This window comes from Pholcus phalangioides, unplaced genomic scaffold (assembly GCF_987345545.1).
Source record: "Pholcus phalangioides strain wild (caught in Gottingen) unplaced genomic scaffold, Ppha-v1.0 ptg000013l_1, whole genome shotgun sequence".
Classification (NCBI taxonomy): Eukaryota; Metazoa; Arthropoda; class Arachnida; order Araneae; family Pholcidae; genus Pholcus; species Pholcus phalangioides.
The window spans coordinates 13,706,556-13,732,225 of record NW_028301606.1 but is presented as its reverse complement, the minus strand read 5'-3'; the positions used below and the strand labels follow the sequence as shown (position 1 = coordinate 13,732,225).

General features: G+C 36.1%; 1 protein-coding gene across 1 annotated transcript in view; it reads right to left on the bottom strand.

The window, feature by feature from the left end:
- The window catches only part of Cbp53E (Calbindin 53E), a 272,285-nt gene that overhangs the window by 30,500 nt on the left and 216,115 nt on the right, over positions 1–25,670 (bottom strand). Inside the window, exons 3-5 of the mRNA XM_089240775.1 lie at positions 17,742–17,834; positions 16,000–16,086; positions 6,346–6,402 (exon numbers count right to left, since the gene is read on the bottom strand). Of these exons, the coding sequence (XP_089096901.1) occupies positions 6,346–6,402; positions 16,000–16,086; positions 17,742–17,834 (237 nt within the window). The remainder of the gene's footprint in view (positions 1–6,345; positions 6,403–15,999; positions 16,087–17,741; positions 17,835–25,670) is intronic.

The window sequence follows — 25,670 nt, the reverse complement described above, 5'->3', positions numbered from 1 at the left end:
TCCTTGATCAAAGCTCGGTAACAAAAGACATGATTTGGGGTCATCGCTAAGCTGATGCCGGATTCCTATTGTGATATCGACCTTCAGAGTTATTGTACGCTTTAAGGAGAAGGTCATGTAACTACTTGCTCATTGCCAAGCTGGCGTGTTTTTTCGTGAAAAATATATTCACGTTAGCCATGGCTACCAGCAACCCATTAAACCACAGTACCGATGCGCTAATCATTTTTATCTTCAAAATTTGACACAAATGGCTCTCTCGAATTTTTTTTCTTCCTCTCGTCACATGGAGCTAATCCAATACAGCTATTATAATATACAACCATTGGAGATGAAAAAAATGAATGTGGTGCCTATACCAGACCGTCATACATTAGCACATCGAAATTTAGCCATTAATCTCAGACCGCTTCGCGAATTGGCCAAAGCCTGAATCATTTCTGAAAATCGGACTATGGTCAAAACTCATGGTCAATTCACGAATTGGCCGCACTTCATGCTCTGACAGTAATAGTTACGTTATATAAGGTGAAAATTTAAGTCCATTTCAACTGAAATGAGTTGTAAAAAGTATTCAATAGACGTACCTGTTTCAGATAAACCATTATTTTACTAGGAGCCATATATATGTACTCAGATACAAAATTTAGTCATTTATAACTAAATAGAGTAACTAAATAACTTAAATAGAGGACCTCCCGGTCCTCTAAGTTACAATTAAAATACTTCATTTCTCTTTTGCCCCGTCGGTGCCCACAGTGGTAGTGGATTGAAGTTGGGTTGTCTTTGGTTAACAACTTCGAGGCGAGAATACGAGCCTATCTCCCCGTTAAAAGTTTCTCCAAAGAGAGCAACAGGCATACCATGGTACAAATATATTCAATCATTACATTTCACTCACAATCTGTAAAGGAGATGACAGCACTGAAAAATCAGACACAAGATGCGCTATTAGGTTTACACTTTGTTGCAGACTTCGCCAAGAAGCTGGGCTGGAAGAGATTTCGGCAACGGAATAAGTCTGGTGGCAGAGTTCTGACGTTCATTCATTCATTCATGTGTTTCTTTGTTTCGTACAATAATTTTTTTTTTAAATTGCGATATCAACCAAGATATTTGAATTCAAATCCTCACTGAAAATGTGGGAATGAACAGCATATATTAAAATCCGAAAAGTACTAGAAACTTGCAATTTACAATTTTTTTTATAAATTCCTAAGATGCCCTATTAACTTTCACTGCAAATCTCTGCGAATGTTGCGTTCACATACATTGAATTTTTCAGCGTTATTTATTTTTAGTTATTCAATATTGTTTGGCCGAGGCCTATGCAAGAGAATGCGGAAGTTATGTGTGACGAAAACGACGATTGGTAATACAGTAAAATTCGGAAATCGTAGCACGATCTACAGTATTTGGTGGCAGGTTGTTCCAGTCTGTAACAGTTCTTGGGAAGTAGCTAAATTTGTGGCAATCTGAAGAGGCAAAGATGGGGCTGTAGTTTTTGGGAAATGGTTGAGTCTAACCGAGAAATGTGAGGGTTTAATTAGAATGTTGGAAGTGTCGATGTTAAAAAGCCCATGGAGGATTTTGAAAAGAAAAGTTAAACGAGACACAAGAGTCTAAGAGAGGAAAGCGGTTGGATGTTGAGTTGGCGCTTGAGCTCCGATATGGACACAGACGAAGACCAACAGTTAAAAATGAAGCGAGTGGACTTATTTTGGGTAGATTCTAATTTGTCTATGTTGGTTTGGGTATGGGGATCCCAGGCTTCACAGGCATAAGAGAGAACAGGGACAATATATGTTAGGTAGCACAAAAGACGGACATGACGGGTGGTGTTTTTCAGATTACGACGAAGGAAAAAGAGTTTTTGGATACATTTATTAAAAATATAATCAACGTGAAGATTCCAGCGGAGATCGGGAGAGATTATATTGCCCAGGTATTTAAAATGGGAAACCTTCAAAGAATTGTTAATCAAGTAAGGGAAATTTTGGGGAATTCTTTTACGAGTAACTTTCATAAAAACTGTTTTTGAGGAGTTGAGGGGCAATTCCGAAGTTGAGCACCATTCGGAAATGTTGTTAATGTTGTGTTGGAGAGATTCTTGGTCGGAAAAATTGGACACTGTTTTGTAAATGACGTAATCATCCGCGAAGAGTCTGATACAGCAGTTTGTGGAGTCAGGTAGATCATTTATACAAATTAGAAATAGTAATGGTGAGAGGACCGAACCCTGGTGTGTGCCAGACTGGACATGAAGAAATGACCCTCGAATGAGACAAACTGGCTGCGGTTAATGAGGAAGTTTTACATCCATTTAAGCAGTTGAACATTTAGACCAAGGTTTGAAGTTTTAGTAAGAGTTTATTGTAGGGGCACCCTCTCTGTCAAATGCTTTAGAAAAATATAGAAAAATGATATCGGATTGAAGGGTTTTGTTAGAGATGTGAGGTGAGAATGGAGAATATTCTCGGAAAACGGGAATATTCTGAGACTATTCTCCTGGATGTAAAAATTGGAGAATAATCGAGAATATTCATTTTTCTTTTAACTAATTTAAATTTTTTTACTAATTTTGTTTACATGGTGAAATATAAATTAGTTTTCATTACCTAAAACATTTACAACAAAACAATTTTTGGTATAATCACCCCCAATGACAACTTTTAGTTCGAGAATATTCTCAGAATATTCTCCAGGTCATGATGAGAGGTTTTAAAAGTTTTATTATGGAGATTTTACAAACCTTGAGATTAAAACCTTAAAAAATTATTTTAAAATTCGATAAATTTTCAGAAATAAGTTCACAACAAAAGAAATTAAACCAAAGTTGATTGATAAAGGAAGTTATACTTATATAATCATCTTAATTCTAAGAATATACAGAACTGTTGTTTTCTTCATTGCACATACACTTAAATTCTGCATCACTCACATTTCTTTAAAAGTTGTGCAATTCAGCCATTTTGGTTTAATTTTCTTGCTTTCAAACTTTAATATCGTGGTCTACAAACTTCAATATTATCATCTTCTTGACGGGAAGAGCGACGGGGACAGAATATTCTTGATAATATTCTCTCAAAGGACTATTACTATTATAAATTACTAGAGAATATTTTTATCAAAAATAATAATTATTCTCAAGTTATTTATCGAGATTATTTATTATAATACATGTTATTACATATATTCTTGATAATACTCTCTGGAAAGATTTCTGTAACTGAAGAATATGCTCATCGAGGACTGTTATTAATAAAGGACTATTATTAATAACTTCAGAATAATTCTTAGTATTTTCTATAAGAATATTCCCCAATAATTTATGAATAGTCCTTCCAGAGAATATTCTCAAGGATATTATATGTAACTATATTATAAATAACAGGAGCATATTCTCATCAAGAACTTATGAGAATATTCTCAAGTTATTTATAATAGGAGTCCTACCAGAGAATATTCTCGAATATTCTTCTTGATGAGAATATTCTCCGAAAGATTATTCTCGAGAATTTTACATCTCTAGTTTTTGTCAACGGTGTCTGTTAAGTCATGTATGAAAAGAGTTAACTGGATACATAGAGATAACGATTATCGAAATCCATGTTGGTTAGGGAAGAAAAAGTTGATTGAGTCGAAGTGGGTACGGATTTCCTTGGCAACTATGTGTTCACAGAGTTTATAGCAAGAGAAGGTGATTGCAATAGGTCTAAAATTAAGAGAGTGGACAGTGAACCTGTTTTATGAAAAAAATGGGAATTATCCTATTAATTTTCCAATCAGAGGGTAAGTTAGATGTGTTCAGTGAGACGTTGAAAATAACGAGGAGATAGTTAGAAATTTCATCTGCGCATAATTTGAGGATTTGGGATCCCATCGGGGCCAATAGAGTGGGGTTCCAGCTTTTTTAGAAGATTCAGGAGACCAGCTTTAGAAAAAGAGATGGGACTAGAGTTGTGAAGTGAATCAGAAAAGAAGTATTAGGAGGAGTGGGATCGAAGGAGAAAACAGGAGAGAAGGCCAGATTAAATTCGGAGGCAATATCAAGGGGAGAAGTTAGAACCGAGTTGGAAGTTTTGAGTGAGGAGGTGCCGGCTGATTTGGGGCGGAGGAAATTCCACAGAATATCGAGGGATTTATTTTAAGATATGTGGTGACGAGTTGAACAGGTAATTGGATTTACGGTGAAAAATATAATCTTTGAGGTTACGAGTGGAGACCGGGATTTTGTTTCTGAGAGTAGGAGAGCCGTTGAATTTGAGTTTGGAGACATCACGCCGAATTCTTCTTTTCAGCGTGAGTTCACACTTTTTGTGTTGAGCTTAGTAATGACGAAAAAGAACAGCTTTTTAATTGAAAGTTACAAAAAAGGGGGCCATGTAAAAAATTAAATGTTTTAACTTCGCACATATAGCCCTTTCAGACCCCGGTGTCAAAATGTGTGGGTTGATTTTTCTCACTGTAGAATTTTTCTTTTGACCTCAGGAAGTCCAGCTCTGACTTCAAGGATTGTGTACATTTTGAGCTGGAAATATTTCGAATATGCCATATATATATTATATATCTAATCATTATGTATTAAGCTGTTGTCTGAACCATATGTGTTTATAACTCCCTTTAGACCTGCTCGAAGGACTTTCTAAGTCCCTTGGGGGTCACTAAGTGTATGTATTTATTTGTTTTTATGTTTGTACTTATGTGTATGTTTGTATTTGTATGCATGTCTGTCTTTTTGCGATTCGTTTATTAATAAAATATGAATTTTGGAGGCTTCCATCAGAGAGGGGAGGAGCATTTAAAATTGTCTCAGAACTTTCAGGGGTTTTTTAAGATGGCTTCCAGGAGAAAGTACCTCAGTTAAAAGTGCGATTTACTACATACAATTTAGCAATTAATTCAGGAAAAATATTGTGTTAAGATTAATATACTCTGCATCATCTCGGCTGAAAGAAATTGAAGTAAGTGCATTTTTTTTCACAAAAAAATAAGAAATTTAAAACTTTTATTTTAAAATAATGATTTGCTGACATTTAGGTTTTTAATTGTGTCATTTTTTGAGTAATAAAAAAATACAAAAACATTTTGAAAATTCCAGAAAATGAATACTCACGTCTGAAAGGGAAAAGGCTCCTAGTAAAATAATGACATATCCAAAATGAGCGCGTTATTTGAATACTTTTTCCCCAACTGAATGATTCTATAACCAAGAGAGAGTTTTCACCCTATATAGACCTACAAGGAGTCTCATAAATTTGGCAGGATTTCAAAAAATCATCAAAAATCAACAAATTGACATATCGTGCTGCGATCAGTTGCCTCAGACTTGCCGAAAAGTCGGTATTCTTCTCAACTCAAGAAAAAAAATAGTCAAGATTCCCACAGACAAATCTATTTAGCGTCACATGGAAAAGCATTTAGATTACAGCAACTTCACCGAATGTGGTCTTTCAAAGAGACATGATAATGGAACAAAGCCGCAATTCAATTCGCATTCACTATGATTTAGGAAGAATTTGTTTATAAGCTTGTTGTTCATTCCCAACCTCTTTCAAAAGGATTAAATTAGCTTTTTTTATCAGGAAACAAGACTTCGCAGTGCTACCATTGTTGGTAGGAATTTTAACTAATTCTTTTCTTGCATGAGAAAAAAGAAACAACTCTGAGAAGTCCAAGGGCGCAAATCGTAATCCCGTACATTAATTTGCTGATTTTTTAGATGATTTTTTTTTAAAATCCTTAGAGGTATATGGAACGTCCTGTATAGTGAGTGCTCCAATCCGGAACTCTTGATTTGATTATTCGTTAAATTTTAAATGGTTGTATTATTTCACAGAGAAAAAAGATTGAATAGTTCAACTCGCATTCTTTATTTGCACAAATAAGTTTCCCACTCTTTTTTCTTGCTAAATAATTATAATTACCTTAAATTTTAATTTGCATCTTGAGCTCGAAAACATACCCAGAAGGCATCTCCGTTTTCAAATAGTATTATATTTTCGTTTAAACCATTTCTTCGATCATTATTCAATAACTAACGATGCAAAATTCATTAATTCTATTTCAAAAGGTTCTTCTCAGTATACTGAATACCTCAGGGACTTAATCTGAATTTTTCTGAAGTATGAACGGAAAACGAACGCCCTAAGGTTGTTATATACGGAAAATAATGGAATTTCTTCAGTGGTTAATAATGCTTCATCGCAATTTGATATTTTATTATTGGCAGAATATCTCTCCGAATGTTTACTTGGCACAATTTTTCTTTTAATTTTGAAAAATTCGTGGGCTTCAATTTATTGTTTTTCAAAATCTGTATTTAAATTATTATTCGAAAATTACCTTTAGCTCATCAGCTTCGATGAATCCACTTCCGTCAGTATCGTATTCTCTCCAGATCTGAAAATAATTCGTCAGAAAACACTATGTTAATTAGAGGTTTCTAGTTTCCATAAATAAATATTACTTGCTAGACAAGAAAAATTAAAATACGAGCAAGTTAAAAGTGAAATAATCGTGGGAATAGCATATTCATGATAAAAGAGAATAAACAAGGGGAGAATCTCTTTGTTGTGTGAGAAAGTAGGCTACGGTGAAATTCGATGAAACATGGGCAAAAATCTACGTTTACTACTACTATCGCAAAGTTTCAAAATTAAAATTAAAAAAAAACTACAGCGAATAGTACACCGTACATGCACCCCGTAAAAATTCTTCTGGGAATTTCTAAAGAACTGGTGCATACCGGAAAGTGTTGTGTGTGGATATGCGTGGTGCATCTGATTCCGAAAGGATGCTGAAAATGCTCGATTTTATTTTTCCATCGTATAACTGATTAATGTTGATGATGTATAATTTATCAAATATGAATGAAATTTATTTTAGTGTTATTATTCACGACAGATAATAAAATCAAAATGATTTGTATTGCATTATTAAATTTATGATCAATAGTCAGTCACTCAGCCAGTGGTGATCAATAATGAATTACGTAATGAAATATCTATCAAATCTACATGCAGGGTGATTACAATTAATGTTCCCGTACTCTGGATAGTTTTTCCTCAAAAACTACTTACCCGAATACAGCCTATCTTTTAGTATACCTTGATGATACCATGGTAGAGAAATTTATGAAATAAAAAAAACTTCGATTTTCAACCACCAGGTGAAAAAATGGTGCTTTTCACTGCTCAGACCAATGTAGCACCCGTCAGTATCCTGATACTACTCCGACCTATGTAGCGCCCGTTCCGTCGAAACTCGACCATGGGGAAAATGTAAAATGCAAGGAAAAAGCACTGCTTCAAACCCAGCACATCCAACACCATCTATAGCAGAGGGCCTCTGCGCGAAGCTTTGACGTCGCTGAAGAAGTTTATTTCACCTGCAGCCATGGGATATAGCAGGTTTACCTTTTTCGCAATATATCCAATGACTATTGGTGAAATGGACGTCTACAGTTACGTCACGAGCTTCGCGCGGAGGCTTTCTGCTGTAGATGATACTTTTTTTGTCGCACCACGGTCATTTCTGCGCACGAGGGCTAATTAGACCGGGACCTACAATTTATTGCCGATTCCGAACGGCAGGCTTGTTTTTTTTATACTCATCGAGAGGTTGGCGCGCTAACCCCTCGATGGGGGACTCCCTACAGTAGCAATTTTTTCTGCGGTCATGTCGCCGTTTCTGTTGTACCCCTGTGTCAGGAAAGTTTTCTGGCAAGGAGGAACCGGGTATCGAACTCGCGACACCTCTAAACATCCTTTGGTACTTTAGGCGAGTATCTTATCGACCTGGGCTACCGCGCCATGTAGATGGTATTGGCACATCTCAGGTCTATCGGCATGGACAATGTAATACCCAATGAGCCGGAAGTGTAAATGTGTATACTTAACAGTCTGAGTGCTTATCTGATGTTGTGCCTGATTTTTTAGTGTTGCCATCTATATTTCAAAAGAAGTGCAATGACTGCATATTTGTACCCTTTTTGTACGCCTGTTGCTCTCTATGGCGAGACTTTTTAACGGGAAGATCGGCAAGCATCTAGAAGTTCGGCACTGTGGTGCCGGTGGGGGGGGGGGGGGGGGGTTCGAACCCGCGACCTCGAGCTACGAGCCCATCACTATGACCACTCTACTACTACAGCTGCACTTTCTCACCTGGTGGTTGAAAATTGGACTTTTTTAATTCATTAATATCTCTCCCATTGTCTTATTAAGATATCCAAAAAATTTGGCTGAATTTTGGCTGGCGAGTGAGCAGTTTTTGAGAAAAACTACTCAGAGTACGGGAACTTTAATTATAATCACCCTGTACTTACGACTCGTCTTATTACTGTATATTATTTTGCGTATTTAATCTAGTGAAATTATTATATACTATAATATATAATACACTACATATTATTGTGAAATTGAGTTTATATCAAGATTCGATTCCCTTATATACGGGACGACTGACAAATTTCAGCCGCCCCCCCCCCCCCCACTAATGTTTTCATAGTGTCGGCGTCTCTAGATTGGGTTTAGAAAGGCTGAGAAATGCTGTGTTTTAGGCTTTTAGAATCAGTCATATTTCTCGCTATTCGAAACTTATCTGTAGGCATTGAAATTTGGAGCAATTCAAGTCTTCTTTGCAAAAATATTTTACCATAATTTGATTATATATTTTTTAAATAACAAGTTTTTCTCAAATTTCTAAACAAAAAACTGTAAATTATGATTGTATGAATAAAATTTCATGGAGCTAGCTAGTTATTGAAAGTACTGTAGAACTTCGGTTAACGAACAATTCGCATAACGTGCAAAGATTTTGAACAAATTTTGGTTAACTCGGTTAACGAGTGACTATTCGTATGACGAGCAAAAAATTTTTTGCTTTATTTATTTATTTTCACGTTATCACATCTGAGCTGGAGAAACTGGAGGAAACCGCGAGACACCCAGGCTCTGTCGCAAGAAGCAACGTAAGCTCTTCGCCCCTCCCCCCCGAAGGGGGGGGGGGAGGTCCAAGGCATCTCCGGCAAAACCATTATTCATTGATACGTCAAAGATTACATATAGTGAAAGGAAATTAAAAATTATGTAAAAAGAAGAATCAAATTAATCAAGTTAAAGTCAGCGTGCAACGGGCACGGATAATAAATAATCATGGAAAGTTGTATAAAATCATATCGCAAAGGTGCAATCAGAAATTTGATAAAAATTAAATAAATAAATTGAAATTAAATAAATAAATTGAAATTAAATAAATAAATTGAAATTAAATAAATAAATTGAAATTAAATAAATAAATTGAAATTAAATAAATAAATTGAAATTAAATAAATAAATAAATAAATTTGATTGATCGAGGATTGTTTGACAGAAATATTTGCGATACGAAACTAGATGTAGCATTGCAGCCATGCGTATTATGCGCGTGAAAAAGTTTTTTTAAATTCTACTTGGAGTACTGCGGGCTGATTGCATTAATGAACGTGGCATTGAGGGGCTAGCTCATCATGAACAGGAGCCACTACTTGTCGAAGAGATTGTGTGCTTGGGGAAGACTATGGACTGTAGGTGCAAGAGGATGACAGTTAAGAACTAGTGGTGGAAAATGTCTAGAAGTTGACGGTAGATGAAGTGATGGATCTCTCGTGCACGCAGCAGCAAGAGTTCATGGACGGTATCTCGTCTGAGGAAAAGAGAAGTAAGGAGATGTCCCTCACATAAAATGAGATTAGAGAGATGTGTAGAGAAGCTGTGCAAAACTCTGTAGAAAAGAATCACCAAAATAAAGCTGTAGCAAGTGTGCGAGCAATGAATCTGTCGAAAGAGCAGTGCAATTTCCCATTTCCCAGAAAATCCCAAAAAGGAGGCAAAAGCAAGTGTCATCGGATAAAGTTCTTTTTGAAAGTCACTAAAAAAGAATGAGTTTGCAAACATCAGTGAGTCTGTAAATCGTCCTAAACGATAGTCCTCCTCTCTCTCGTCTTTTAGAGTAAGATAATTTGTAAACATTATCGTATTTTGTATGTTTATTTATGGCGTTATTTATATTATGGTTATTTTATTGTATTATGTATTATTATTATTACTGATTATTATTGATTGAATGCCGTTTTTTGTGAATGAATAATTGTGGAACGGATTATCCGAGTTCCCATTATTTCCTATGAGGAAGTTTGATTCGAATAACGAGCTATTCGGATAACGAGCACGTTGGTGGAACGAATTAAGCTCGTTAACCAAAGTTCCACTGTATTCGACACATTTACAACATCACAATATCACCAGCAATAATTTTCATCTTGTAAGCAATTATGCATAGTAATGATGCTCCGTAAGCTAATACTTCTGTCTATTTAAAATCTATAATATTACTTATATAGAAGTAGAATTACTTATATAGCTGAAATATCAGCATTACTAGTAAAACTTTAAAATAAAAAATCAAATTGTTAATACAATTTTAAGACTTTCCCGATAAATCGGAAAATCGCTCAAAGTAACTCGTCATGTTTAATCCTGATATTACAGAAGCTTCTCCAAATAAGCCGACACAAGCTATTAAAATCCGGGATTTACGGAGCGTTGATTTGAAATATTTCGTTTCATTCAGCATAAAACGAATAGTGCTAATAACACTGAGGCTTAAAATACTTTTATTTCTTTTTTTTTCCGTATAACTGAATTATTCTATTTTCTTTTGTTGTTATGAGTTTATTCTTCCTACGAGTATCAATTGAAATTTCTCAGTGTAATAAGTAAGTGCTAAAAAAAAAAAAAAAAGAATATTCAGTTATCTTAAGTAAAAGTAGAAACAAACTATCTCTCTAGAGAATGCATCCTGTATATATATATATACAGAAACTGAATTGAAAGCATTAAATAATTTTCCGCTTATTTTTATATTTTACGGGAAAAAAGAGTAAATTTATATTTTTCCGTCTTTCAAAAACTTTTCGAGTATTGCTTTTATAAGATTTTTAATTAATTCATCATCGTTTTGCTTTTTTGTTTCCTCTTTCACTTTTTTTCAACTTTAAAAATTCGAGAGATGTCGGGGAAAAAAAATGATATTTTAATTTAAGTCGTTCAAAGAATAAGAAAGAAAAAATATATTTAAAAAAAAATATCTGTTGAGAAAAATCCCTTTTTCTCTCAGAAACTCTTGGGAATTAATTCAACACCGCTCGGGAAATTCAAAAGCCCTCCGAAAAACACAACGTAATTAAAATTATATAAGTAAATGTTACAGCTTCGAGCTGGAAAATTACTTTGTAATGCCGAGCTCTGTTTATTCTCTGTTGGTTACTTTTGCGTATGAATTTACGTAACTAGGAAAAATTCTACATTAGGAGATTAAAAAGCAGAAAAATTCTAGATTCAGGAATGAAAGTGTGTTTGTGGAATTTTCAATAACTGTACAGTAAACGATGAATTTTATTTTCTTTAATTTTTCATAATAGAGAAGCTTTAGTGCATGAAAATCTACTCAAGTCCTTCGAGTATTTTAACGTTGATATTAATAGACTCTGTAAGAATAATTCTCTACGATGACATTTTCCAAAAAAAAAGTATTGCTTAATCAGCCGGTTATTTATGGATTTTGAGAAGCAACCACGTAAAATTAATTACTTCTATATTATAAAATTGAATACCTCGATGGGGGATTTCTTTTTCCGGTAATTGAGCAATCTCAGCATTTCACGAGAATGATATCATGTTATTTTATGATTAAAGAAGAAAATATTTGGATTATGGGAAAAAATAAATTTCCTCGAAACTGATAAATTTTTTTGTCAATATCTCATCAAAGTTTCGGAGCATCGAATAACATTCTGATGAAATTTTCATTGACGTCAAAAAGTGTTTTAACCGTTGAGTCATCTTATGAAATTCTATACCGGATTTTAAAAGAAAATCACATGATCGTTGCTGTTATGGTCTTCGAAATATATAGTTTCTAGCCAATAGAAACAATGGAAGAATTCCTTCAACAGCTGTATGTGATTTTATAAAAACTTTTGTGGAGTCCGTCACGAACTAGCGACATGGTTTTGCTAGATCTCTCAAAATTGTAAAATCACCATCGGATTCTTGCTTAGTTTGTCATTTACACTGTGGTCTTCGTAAGATGACTAGAGCATCTCCGATGGTAACTACTGTAGTTATCTTTTGTTAATGATTGATATGATAAGCCTGTTTATTTTAAAACTTTTGAGAAAGATTAATTTAAGAATGATATAAATTTTTGTAACTGAAAAATCTTTTCATGAAAGAATATATGAATTGTTTGTTTTTCATTATTACAAATCCCTGGAATTTTGATAGGATTAACGCGAGATATGTTTACTCGTATTTCCTCCCATCTCGTTGCGAGAATTCGTATTCAAATAATAAAAAAAATGGGAACTTATATAATTATATTTGGTCGTTGTATTATACTAAAACAATTTTTCCTGTCAGGTTTTTTCTTCAATTTCTGCAGCTACGTTGGATTTTTTGCCTGTGGTGACCTGTTTTATTTTTATTTCCATAATCGGTGAGAAACTACAGTAAACAATCATCTTGAAATAATATTATTAGTGTACAAAAAAAAAATTGTAATGAAAATAGTAAGAAAACTCTAACGTAGTTTGATGTATGGAAATATTTCATTGTATTGAAATGCAGTGTGTGTATCGAACTCCGTCTCGGTTATAACGACTTCGGTTGTAACGACGCTTTGGCCATAACATCAATAATTGATGGTTCCGACTGATTCTCTCAGAGCAACGGTTTTTTTAACCTTTTTTATCCTACCGCACCGCTGAACTTCCAGGCAACACTTAAACTGAAATTTTAAAATCTACAATTTTGATTATTTAATTATTAGTGATAATTATTAATGATGAATAAATTATTATCATCATTAACTGTTAATCAGAAAGCAATTGATTGCTATTTATTTTAAAGAAATAATTGAAACTCCTGAAACAAAACTTAATGAGATATCTGAGCTTCAAACATTTGTAGAATGCTATGTTTTTTAAACAGGCAAATTCCTTAAGCTCCTTCCAAAGGATCTAAATATGATCGGTTCTTATTTTTAATATTGTTCGTCACAGAAAAAATGATTTCGCTCAAATGTGATGTTAAGAACAGAATTAGTACTTTTTCTTGTAGCATTTCAAAAAGCGCCATTAATCGATTCTCAAATTTAAATCGATTATTTGCCAAATTATGGAGTCTCATACCTTTTAACATGGTGAAAAAATATGATCTAATAGAAATATCATTAAAAATACTATTTAACCATTGATTTATTTCAAATTTCTTACGCATATTCTTGGTTGTATGCTATCTTATGCTTGTATAGTTTTACTTATCTTTGGATACTTGATTTTTTTGTAAACTTTTCAAAGAAATTCATTAAAAACTTCTTGCACGTATAATAAAATACCATGACATTTATGTAATTGAATAAAAATTGATTCAAAATAAAGGAAACTGTTCAGTTCATGGAGTAAAGCAAAAATTTGAGATTTCATTGACTCAATATTATTTAAAATTAAATTTTGAAATTTAGTTTTGAACAAGATTAAGTCGATGAAATTTCAATCTTTTGCTTTATTTCATGAACTGAACAGTTCCCTTTATATATATTTTTTGAATCAATTTTCATTCAAAATCACATTGACGTCATGATATTTTATATGCATGCAAGCTGTTTAACCAACAAAACTTTATACCAACATACGATAGCACATACAATCAAGAGCATGTACAAAAATTTGAAAAATAAATCAATGTTTAAATAGTATTTTTAATAATATTTCAATAGCGATCTTTTTTCATATTTCTCACAATTCATTTTACTCTGTAACCACTTCCCCCTTTCTGTAATATTTTGATTCGCTGACGCTTGCACACTTCCAGCGGTTTCCAAACTTTTCAATCGAGAGAGTCCTATTGAAGGGGAAAAGATTCTACGTTGGGAGCCTCTTAGACATTTCTTTTTTCAAATTTAGTCACTAAATTTACTGATCAATTTCATTTTACCGGAGTAGCCACGAAGCTCTAAGTGCTCCAGCCACTGCCTTATACCAGTGTTTCTCAACCGAGGGGCACATGGTTCCCCTTGTGGTCTTGGGATATTCTGAGGGGAGGGTACAGGTGAAAATTAAATGGTAGGGGTATAGTCATCAAGCCATGACAAGTGGCGAAGGGGTCCCACACAGTAAAAAATTCAGACGTGTGGAAATAAATGTTTCAAGGGATATATGGTGGGAAAATTGTGTGTGGGGCTACTTTGACATTTCGGCAGTAACGCCCAAAAAACCAGAGCCATCTCAGAGCGTGGGTCCCTCCAGCCGTGACTCTGAAGGGTCTCATTCCCATAGGGTCTTACATGAGGAGATTTGGTGTCATGCTTTTCGAGAGTAATTATGTTGGTTTGCAAGCTTTTACTTCCAGCTTATTATGAAGCCCGAGAACATCAAAACGAATACATCGAATACATATACAATGCCACAACAGGCAAATTGCCCAACGAGGTGGCTGACTTAAGAACATCATGGATCCCAGAGCCCCTACCTACTACTGCTACACCACACATGCACCCCCCCCCGCGGAACCCCCCCCAAAGAATCGGTACATGCGGGGATGTGCGTGTACGTGTAGTGCAACCTGACGTAAAGTTTGTTTCTGTGTAATGCTTGTTATGTGTAGTGCTGTCATCTGCCCCCAGTTTTACTAACTATGAGTGAAGTGTTATGGTTGAATGATTTACCGTTGTAGGACTGTTGCTCTCTGTGGCGAGACTTTTTAACGGGGAGATCGGCTCGCATTTGCGCCTTGAAGTTGGGAACCACAGAAAACCAACTTCAGCCGACCACCACTGTGGGGTTCGAACCCGGATCCTCGCATCACGAGTCCGGCACTATAACCACTCGACCACCACAGCACATCACTTTTACCCGGGGGTTCCTGATGTTCAGAGGGCCTTGCATAGACCCACCCTCAAGAGGGACGTTCACTGAACCCTAACGCAGGCGCCCAGAGATCGACCTTACTTGAAAAAGTTTTACTCACTATAAATTTACTCATAAAACCAATTCAGTAAATGGAAAGGGTCTCGCTCTTGGATGATGGGGTATGGGCCATAAATGGGACAGTGGGCCACTATGAGAAAATATTACACAAAGGAGCCCCACGAACAACAGAAGGTTAAAAAACACTGCCTTAAAAAACGAAATTTCTCACCCAATCCGGACTGTAGGTGCATAAAAATATTTTTCCGAAATTTTATGCAATAAATCGAACTTTTGAGCAATTTGTTCAATAAGGACTTCATTGACTTTATATCTCCGTAGTTGAAAACTTTTCCACTGCATTTTTTGTTTCAACCGTTTCTTTCTCACAAATTTAATAGTCTCGTTTGGGAAGTTTTTTTAAATTGAAGTACGAAGTAAGAATCTCGACTATTCGGCCTAGTTTCTTCGCACCATGACGTCACTAAATCATCGGAGCCGTCACCAAACTTCGCTAAGTTTGTTGCCAATTTGGTGATATTTACGAAGGAATGCGTTAGTTTTCATTTTTACACAAGATAATGACTATTTATAGGAGAAAAATAACGTAATAAATAAGAACTATTTGCATAATTTTCGTAACAATATTTATATATTCTTAGACTTCCTTTTTCCTGTAATAAATTTTTAAAACGTACAGTACATAATAAACATTTACATTATGTATGCGTTTATGTTTAAAGTACATTTCATTTATGTATAACGTACTGATCTGGTGGAGGGTAGGAAGTGAGCCCTTTTGCTACGTTAGGCTGGATAATCCAGATTCTATTGTACTTTTGACACTTTTTTTTTGTACAGTAAACAGTGTATATAAACATTCTTTTCATATAGTTTTATAGACTTGACTTTTTTGGATGAGTATGATATCTCGAATTTAAAAATATAATGGCATTATTCTACAATAACATTAATGTGAAATATAGACTCACCTTCATGAATTCGACAGACGATTCTAACGGGTTGTCGAAACGGAAGAGTAACAGGAAACTCTCTTCGAGTGGTAATAGTTGCGCCAACTGAAAAATAAAAGAAAAATTATTAAATTTTTAAGATTCTCACGTGAGAATAAATTTTGCTAAATTCTATATTTAATTGAGGAAATTGCACAAACTAAGAAATGTTCCTTAGCGTTTCTTAAACTTCAAGTATTTTTCATGAGAAAACTATATGCATTTAGTTTTCTTACTAGACCGAATAAAAATTAAATAAATTTTAAACGCGATTTATCACATTACAAGCAATAAATGACTTATGTAAGATTATTAAAATTTTAGTAGGGACAAAAATTCATCGGAAATCAGCTGAATACCAAGAGGAAAAGACATGGTACAGCGTTTTACAACCGCTGGTCCCGGTGCGGTCCACGAAACATTTCGGACAAGTAAATTACAAATAGCCGCTGAATAGTTTTTAAGTTCATTTTTAAATCTAAACATTTTTTTATATCGTCTCTATATTGGTTTTTACTTCCGTCTAACCATCAGCAAGTCTGCGAATTATGTTTATTGCATTGTATTATATTCAAGTTAGTGGAATCGTCTAATAATACATTATTTTTGCCAGTCCCCACATTATTTTGCCGGCCCACAAATCATTTCTCCCATTTCTTTATTTTTGCCAGTCTTAATTATTATTACATATTGGTTAAATTATTTTAAATCTGCGCCGGTCCGCGAAATTGTTCAACTACTTTCGACGGTTCGAGATGTAAAAAGGTTAAAGAACGGAGTTATAGGTATATGTTAACAAATTTTATTCATGACGTTGATTTTCGAATCAAGTTATGAAGCCGGATTCACACAGGACCGATACTACAACGATACTATCCGAGGATATCGACACGGATTGGTTGAAAACCCGAATATCAGGTGTTCAACCAATCCGTGTCGAAGTTGCGGTTGAATGGCTTATCGTATCGATCCAGTGGGATCCCGGCAGCGCGATTGCAATCCTTACATTCTTAGTATCACAAGAGGAATAAACACGCAGTCATTGGTTTCTACGAGTAAGACTTCACGAAGGGCAAGTCTTTATTTTAAATAAGAGACGATATAAGGTACAAAGCTAGATTTCTTTTCACCCTCACCCTACCTGTTATGGCCCCCATAAGGGGGAGGCTGACCTCCAGCCCTGGGGCCCGGGACGATTTTCTCATCATTTTTTTGTTTTTTCAAGCCATAAATTCACTATAAAGGGGCCCTGGGAAAAGTCTTGTCTGGGAGCCCGCCAAAGGTCCCATCCTAGGGACCCCGCATCAGGATGTGGGGGCCATGCTACCTGTTCTCTTTCACTCTTATAATCTTATAAAAAAAATACATCTCATATATGAGGAAAAAAATCACTATCAGGATGTACAAAAAAAACCAAAAATTAAAAAAATTGCAAGGTTGCAACAAAGCTTCATATGGAGATGATAAGGAGAGAGAAAAGAAAACAGAGTGAACTCTCTTGTTTGAATTCATCCCACTGGCATTTGGACGCAATATTACGTCCTTTGATCGTAAAGTCGTTAAAGTTCGTTTATAAGCACGATACTGCAAGCTATGCAGAATGCAACTCGATTCGGATTGGTTAAAAAAACTTGGTCTGCCTCAATCTACGAATTGATACGTTATTTCCACACTCTAAAAAAAAGAAAAGAAAACATCAAGATATATATTTTCATGTTTACCTCTCTGATCTCAATTTTGCCATCCTTGTTGTCGTCATAAGCTTCCATGAAACATTCCTTCAGTTCTGCCATCATCGAGTCTGATACCACTTGCTGTAAGAAAAATATGAGATGCAATGAATTTTAATATATGAACAATAAATTTAATTATAGCAGTTCGATATTGGTACAGAATAGAATACAAAGAATTGAATACAGAGAAGCACAGCACTTCTCCAGAACATAACCTTCAATCATTTGCCGTATGCAGATTTCTAGCGAGAAGAAGCACCAACGGAAATTGCAGCTGATTGTCTGATGAAGCCAGCTGATGGTCCACACTCATTTAAATCACTGGACTTTTTCTTGTGGAGACGCATGTAAGCATTGGTGTACGACGTAGATCGCGTCACAAGAACCCTTGTTGCAGAGGACAAGGTCAATAATACGACACCAGGAGTCTACGAGAGGGTGCGCCACCCTTTCATTCACCGATGTAGACCACGGGTTTCGGATCGGTGTTCCGTGAAACCGTGGGATTCCGTGACAGCTTTTCTGCGGTTCCGCATGTTTTCGAATTATTCTGAACTATTATTATTATTCCTAAATTACTTTCATTGATTTTGAAATTATTTCTTTGTCATTAATTTTGAAATTATTTCTTTGTCATTAATTTTGAAATTATTCCTTTGTCATTAATTTTGAAATTATTTCTTTATCATTAATTTTGAAATTATTTCTTTATCATTAATTTTGAAATTATTTCTCTGTCATTAATTTTGAAATTATTTCTCTGTCATTAATTTTGAAATTATTTCTGTTTCATTAATTTTGAAATTATTTCTTTATCATTAATTTTGAAATTAATTCTTTGTCATTAATTTTGAAATTGTTTTTTTTTCATTAATTTTGAAATTATTTCTTTTTCATTAATTTTGAAATTATTTCTTTATCATTAATTTTGAAATTATTTCTTTATCATTAATTCTGAAATTATTTCTTTGTCATTAATTTTGAAATTATTTGTTTATGAAGGTATTTTTCAGAATTTCTGTTAATTCTGTAGGTATACTTGCCTTTGCAGATGCCGAATTTTCCCCCCTGAAAACTTTGTTTCGTGCTCCATCTGGTATTCGCCCGTTGGTGTATCCCCAGATTGCTATGTTTTCTTAATAGTCTGTCTTCAATGTTTTTAGCCATTTCCTGAAAATGGTCGGCGGGTCACGGCGAAAAAGAGCAGAGGATCAAATGTGGTCCGCGAGCCATTCGTTGAAGACCCCTGATTTATGATAATAAATATGTATATTAAGAGCAGAGATTAACGGGGGGTAGGAAGCCCCTGCTCTCCCATCCCCAAGCCGACCAAAAATTAAAAAAAAAGTTCAATATTTCGGAAAACAATAATATTTCATTCAAACATTCATAAAATTACGGTTCACGAAATAAACCTCTTTTCTAAAAATTAAAAAAAAAACAATAGAAAACTGCCTGTGAGTTAAGAGAAGTAATACCTTGGTTCTGTTAATAATGTACATTCGAACCATTAAATTGATACAATGAAAGAGAATTTGTAAATTTGCATTAGCGCGCTTCTGGTTTTTCTTTTTCTTCTCAATTCTCTTTTCCGAATCAAATAAACAATTAGAGGCTGATGTCGGGGAATGTTCGAAAAGTCGTTAGCGTTTCCGTGGAAATGAATTAATGGATTCCTCGCAATATATATATAATGCCTTTGTTCTACATCAATTAAACCGAGTACAGTATAATTGGATTGATACAAAATTTCGGATGTAAGGTGCTGCAAATATTGACAAATGCAAAAGTAAGTATTGAAAGTTTCTATTTGATTTTGGATTCATTATTTATTTTTCAGTTGCGCTATCGTAAAATCACCGATGCTTACCAAATAAACCAAGTTGAACATTTATACCAAGTACGTCATAAATTAAATCACGAATGGTTTTTTATTTACTTTCTCGTGTATATAATATATCTACGTCATTTTCTATAGTAAGTAAATTTTATTGGACACGATGGGCTTTGATTTTTTTTCTTGGCATCTTGGCAATTTCAAATGCAGCCCATTCAAAACCGCAGAGGCTCTTCTGATTTGCCTAGAAGAGAGGTATTCAACATGTGTCTAGTCGCGAGCACTGTCTTTACCCATCACCAAAAGATTACCTGCGAATACCTTCGCTTGAGTGCATCCTGAAGCGGGAAGATTCGAAAAGTAAAATAAGTAAACTGGTCCGTTTTCTAGAATAGCAACCTGAGGATATTAGAGCTACAGTCCCGGAGCCAGTACCAGATAGAGAGCCACCTATGCCAGTTAGGAGATCCACTACAATACGACGTGAACAACATCCAGACAGCGATCTCGTACATCTGTTTAGGGGCCATTCAAGTATTACGTCAGCATCGATGGTGGGGGGAGTTTTTCGATTTGCTGACTTTTTATGCCGGGGGGGGGGGGGGGTTTGGATAATGCTTACGTAATTAACCACCCTTTATGAAAATATTAAATATTTTTACTGACATCTTCCTCGGTACGCCAAAAACGAAAAAAAAACCTTTCGATAGTTTGTGGGCACTTGGAGTAACATTCCCAGCTATTGATAAGTGCCCTACAGAGCAACTTTAATGATCTCTACATGTTTCGCGGATCAAAGTGATCTGGAAATGTATCGGGCCCACGTAAGTGCTCTGGAACTGTGCCACGCATCACTCAAGTGATCCGTAATTATATGCCGCGGATCACTTAAGTAATCTGAGAATGTGCCACGGGTAACTTGAGTGATGTAGAACCACACTAGGTTAGTGCTCTAAAACTATGTCACATGTCGCTCAAGGGATCTCTAAATGTGTCACATGTCGCTCAAGGGATCTCTAAATGTGTCACATGTCGCTCAAGGGATCTCTAAATGTGTCACGGATCGCTTAAGTGTTCTGGAATTGTACCACGGGACACTTAAGCGATCTGTAAATGTACCGCTCAGTTCATTTTTACAAAATTAGGTTTGAGGAGGGCAGGCCGCATCAGATAACCACCAGGCCCATATTTGGTCCGCGGGCAAGGGTGTTATGTTGAATTGGCAAAATTCATCATAACATTACATTAACTTAATCTTAAAATAGTTTTAATGGTAGAGAAAAGAAAAGATTATTATATTGAATAGATTTTTGTCTTATGTTTTATTTGTACAGTGGCATAATTAATCATTTGATTATACCGATATTTAATTGTATATATTATGGTACATATAATAATAATAATAGTGGAAAGCAAAATCTATTCTATAGAAAGTTTAGGCCTTAAGATACAGTTGTACACGGTACTGCTGCCTTGGGGCCCCAGATGAGAAACACGGGTCGAATTACAAAGGGTTGTAAGAGAGTGAAAGAGATGGTCATCGAGCCATATAAGGTAATGTTTGTTTTTCAGGGGGTGTGAGTAAGGGTCCTTGGCGAGAAGAATTTCTCCGAAGGTCTTAACGGTCCCCTTAAGATTTTCCCCTTTCTCTGCTGTACCTCAATTCCCCCTCTCTCCCCCTTCTTCGCCAACGGTAAATTAAAACGCCGAATAGTTCCCTTCAGGACCTGTACTCAGTACAAATTCATATAGTTTTGGATCGCCAAGGGGCCTTTTTAACATACCCTCTGGGAAAATTCGCTGGCAGTCTCGGGAGATAATTTTTTCAACGCCACTGTCTGACGAGAGTTTTTGCTCTCGCTTGTAATTGAAGCTTGCGCGAGTTATATATATGTTCGCTCGCTGGTGATTTGAATTTACTATGTGCCTCGTTGAAAATAATTACGCTACTCGAAATGTAGCCTTCACGCTCCTGTGTTCTCGAGTAAATCGCGTGCATCTACCACTATTTGATAAATAACGATTGCACGAAAGAGCAGAAATCATATGGATGGAGGGTCTGGATCAATGGTCATTCCAGCAATCACTATGAGGACGGCTTCGCCTTCCAAAGGGCCGATAGTAGCCAGCTAGCGATAGTAACCAGTCGGTGAGTGCCCCTACCAACCTGTTCCTGAGAGGTGCTCTTAACAACAGGAGTGCTCCTACGAACCTGCTCCTGAAAGGTGTTCCTAACAACAGGAAGGATTCCTAGCCGCCAGTGACCTGCAGAATATGCGGGAAAATAAATTCCGTCTTCATTATGGACAAACCTCCATGTTCACCTTTTCGAGCGTCAACCGTAGTTTGCATAAATAGACAGAACGATAATATGTAAGTTTTTTTTATTTAAATCCTTGTAAAGCGATGTTTTTTTGTTTTTTTTTTGTCTCGGAAAATCTAACCTTCATTTGGTAGATGTTTGCATTTATCTGTATAACCTTTAATTGTTAAAAGGTAGCTACCTACACCATTATTTTCTATTGTTAAAAATTAAATATCTTCTTTTCCTTAAAATTTGACTCTGATTTACTTGCTCATGAAAGTGTTGTGTTGTTTTCTTTCATCTTATGGATTGCTAAACCCCTTGTCTTGATCCTGCAATATTTATTCGAACCTGGGTGAATGGATTCCAATTTTGAATCAAAGAAAAATATAAATTAAAGAAGAAAGGATCAAGACAGAATGGTGCCCTGACCACTGAAACAACACAGCATCTTTTGTGCTATTTCCTGATTTGCCATAATGATTTAATCGGAGTCAAAGTATTTTTGTAAAGTTGAGTATTCTCAAAAAACTTTTATTGAAATTTATTTTTCTGTCGTAGGGGGTGACCTAAAAAGTATATATTTGTGTTTTTCTCATTGTTTTTTGGTATTACTATGGCTCACCCGGCAAGGGGCAGGGGAAGAAGACGTGCAGAAGGCACTCCCCATCTCACGTCTTATCTAAGCGTAATCCCTTTCTTCTCGGGTGAAGACCCAAATCAATTTTTTTTTGAACTGGAAGCAGTATCTCGTCATGGTCAGTTGACAGATCAAGACCTTGTGTTCATAATAGAGGTCAAAATGAAGGGGGAAGCTGCAACTTTCCTTCGAGAAAATTTGCAAAAACGTGGCTTCAGTACATACAACCAATACAAAAAGGCCATATTGGACCATTTTTCCAAAAAGGTGTCCCCCCATGAACATGCTCGCCAATTATTTTTGACATGGCAAAAACCCAATGAAAGCATCAGGGAGTATGCAGCCAGAGTGGAGGCACTCTCTTATAAGTCTATCCCCGAACAGGTGCAGGGCACTGATGCTGCCGATCAGGCCCGCAGGGAATTATTAAGAAACGTTTTTGTGGAAGGGCTAAGACCGCACCTGAAACGCTTGGTTCTGCCTATGAACCACAGAACGTTTGAAGGGGCAATGGAACAAGCCAAAATGGAAGAGAGGCTCTCCCAGACATTTTCTAACCCTGGAGAAGTTGAAGAAGTTCAGGCAGTAACGGCTCCTCAACTAGAGCCAACTGCGAGTCCCCTCATGGCGCTAGTACATTCACAACAACAGGCCATTACTCAGTTAACGGAGGGTATGTTAGAAATTCAAAATAAATTGTCACAGATAACAATGAATACGAATTCGAGAGGTCCCGTGGTCTGTTGGTTTTGCAAGAAACCAGGTCATACCCAGAGACGATGCTTCTCGTATAGTTCTAGGGGTCGGGGCCAATCGCATAGACCCAATTTGGGATCCCACTCTAATACAATAGGGGAGATGAGTAATTTCTCGAATACGATTCCAAAAAAACTAGATCAGGCCGAAGGGGCTCTTGAGCACCCAGAGCTCACTTCTTCTGGCCCTGAGGTGGTGCCATTGTATTCGATGACAAATCCAGAGGAAAAAATGAATCTTCCCATCATAAACATTGCCATCGAAAATAAGATATTTCCATTTCTGGTTGATACGGGAGCATCCATCAATATTTTACAAGGAGACGTACTGGAAAATTTCGATGTGTTAGACAAAAAACAGTGTCGTGTCACTATCAAAGGAATTGCTACTGAGCAAGTTGTTCTACAAAAACAAGTATGGGTAAACTTGCCTTTTGGAAAACAACAGGTGATTACACCTTTTTATGTTTCCCATAATGCTCTTTCTTCCCACTATATCGGCATTCTTGGTTTTCCTTTTCTGACAGAAAATAATTTCGACGTCTCTGTTCGTAAGAATGCACTTATTTCATCTTCGCATTGCATAAATTTTTCTGAATCGAAACCATCTTCGGACCTTTCGAAAAATGATTCCATTCCTTCTGTATTTGGTGTCTTGCCTAAAAAGGTCACTCTTCCACCTTTTTCAGAAAATATGGTTAAAGTTAAAATATCGGATACTGATTTCCCTGTCAACTCCTGTGTTCTGCTGGAAAGCAATATTCGTCATCTTTCAAGTATATTTGTGTCCCGTTCAGTGAACATGGTTTTGCCAAATCATGAAATTTTTGTAAAAGTGGCGAATTTCACTGACCAACCTGTGACCCTAAATAAGTCGATGAAGCTAGTTTCTCTTCTAGATGAAACTCATTTTGAATCAAGCGAAACCGTTGCGTCCGTAGATACTGTTCACGATACTGAAGGAATTATCTCAGACTCCTTCGATGTGTGGGGAAGCGAGCAGCTAGACCTTTCCCATTTAGATGATTTTCAAAAGGAAGAACTCACGAAGTTGTTGAATCAGTATCCAAAATTGTTTGCGAAATCTGTAAAAGATCTTGAAGGCTGCGACACATTGTATCATACCATTCCGTTGAAGGACTCTATCCCTGTTCGACAGAAGCCATATAGAGTACCGTTTCATTTAAAACAAGAACTAGACCAACAAATAAAAGACCTCCTAGAAGCAGGTATCATTACCGAATCTACAAGCCCATATAGTGCGCCAGTCTGTTTGGTAAGGAAAAAAGATAACTCTTTCCGGCTGGTCACTGATTTCAGGAAATTAAACGAGAAAACGTTAGACGATTCGTTTCCACTTCCAAATATTACGGAGCTTGTGGATTCTCTACATGGGGCACACTATTTTTCCACATTAGACTTGACATCAGGGTATTTTCAATGTGCGATACATCCTGATGATGTGTACAAGTGTGGTTTTAGCACACCTGATGGTCATTATATGTGGTTAAAAATGCCTTTTGGACTGAAGTCTGCTCCAGCCACATTTTCTCGTTTGATGCAAATTGTTTTAGCAAATTTGTCCCCATTCAAAATTGCTTGCTATTTAGATGATATCGTCGTCTCATCATCTGATTTTTCATCCCATCTCGAAAAGCTCAAGATCTTATTCGACAGACTTACACTACACAAGCTAAAATTGAAACCTTCCAAATGCATCCTTGCGAAACAAAATATAACATTTTTGGGGTTCCATATTTCTAAGGGTGAGGTGTCCCCAGATAAGGCCAACCTGAGAGTTGTACAAGCTTTTAAATGCCCCGAAACTAAGAAACAAGTAAGACAATTCCTCGGTCTCACCAATTTTTATCGAAAATTCATAGTAAACTATGCCGAGAAAGCCTTGCCCTTGACCAACTTAACAAAACAAACGACTTCCTTCAATTGGAACGAAGAAGCTCAAAACGCATTCGAAACCTTGAAAGAAGCACTCTTGAAAGAACCAGTACTTATGTTACCAGATTTCACAAAAAATTTCACACTAACAACCGATGCCTCTCAACACACCTTAGGCGCGATTCTGTCACAACCAGATGCATTGGGTCATTTACACCCTATAGCGTATGCTAGTAGGAAGTTAAAGGGCGCCGAACTCAATTATTCCACCTTTGAGAAAGAGATGCTCGCTGTGGTTTGGGCTTGTTCTCACTTCAAATACTATTTGATGGCACGAAAATTCACTGTTATTTCGGATCAAGCATCCCTCAGTAAAACCTTACATTTGCGAGATCCCACAAGTAGAATTGCTCGTTGGATCATGGCTTTGGCGCAATTTGACTGCGAAATAGTTCACCGTCCCGGTAAGCTGAATGCTGCGGCT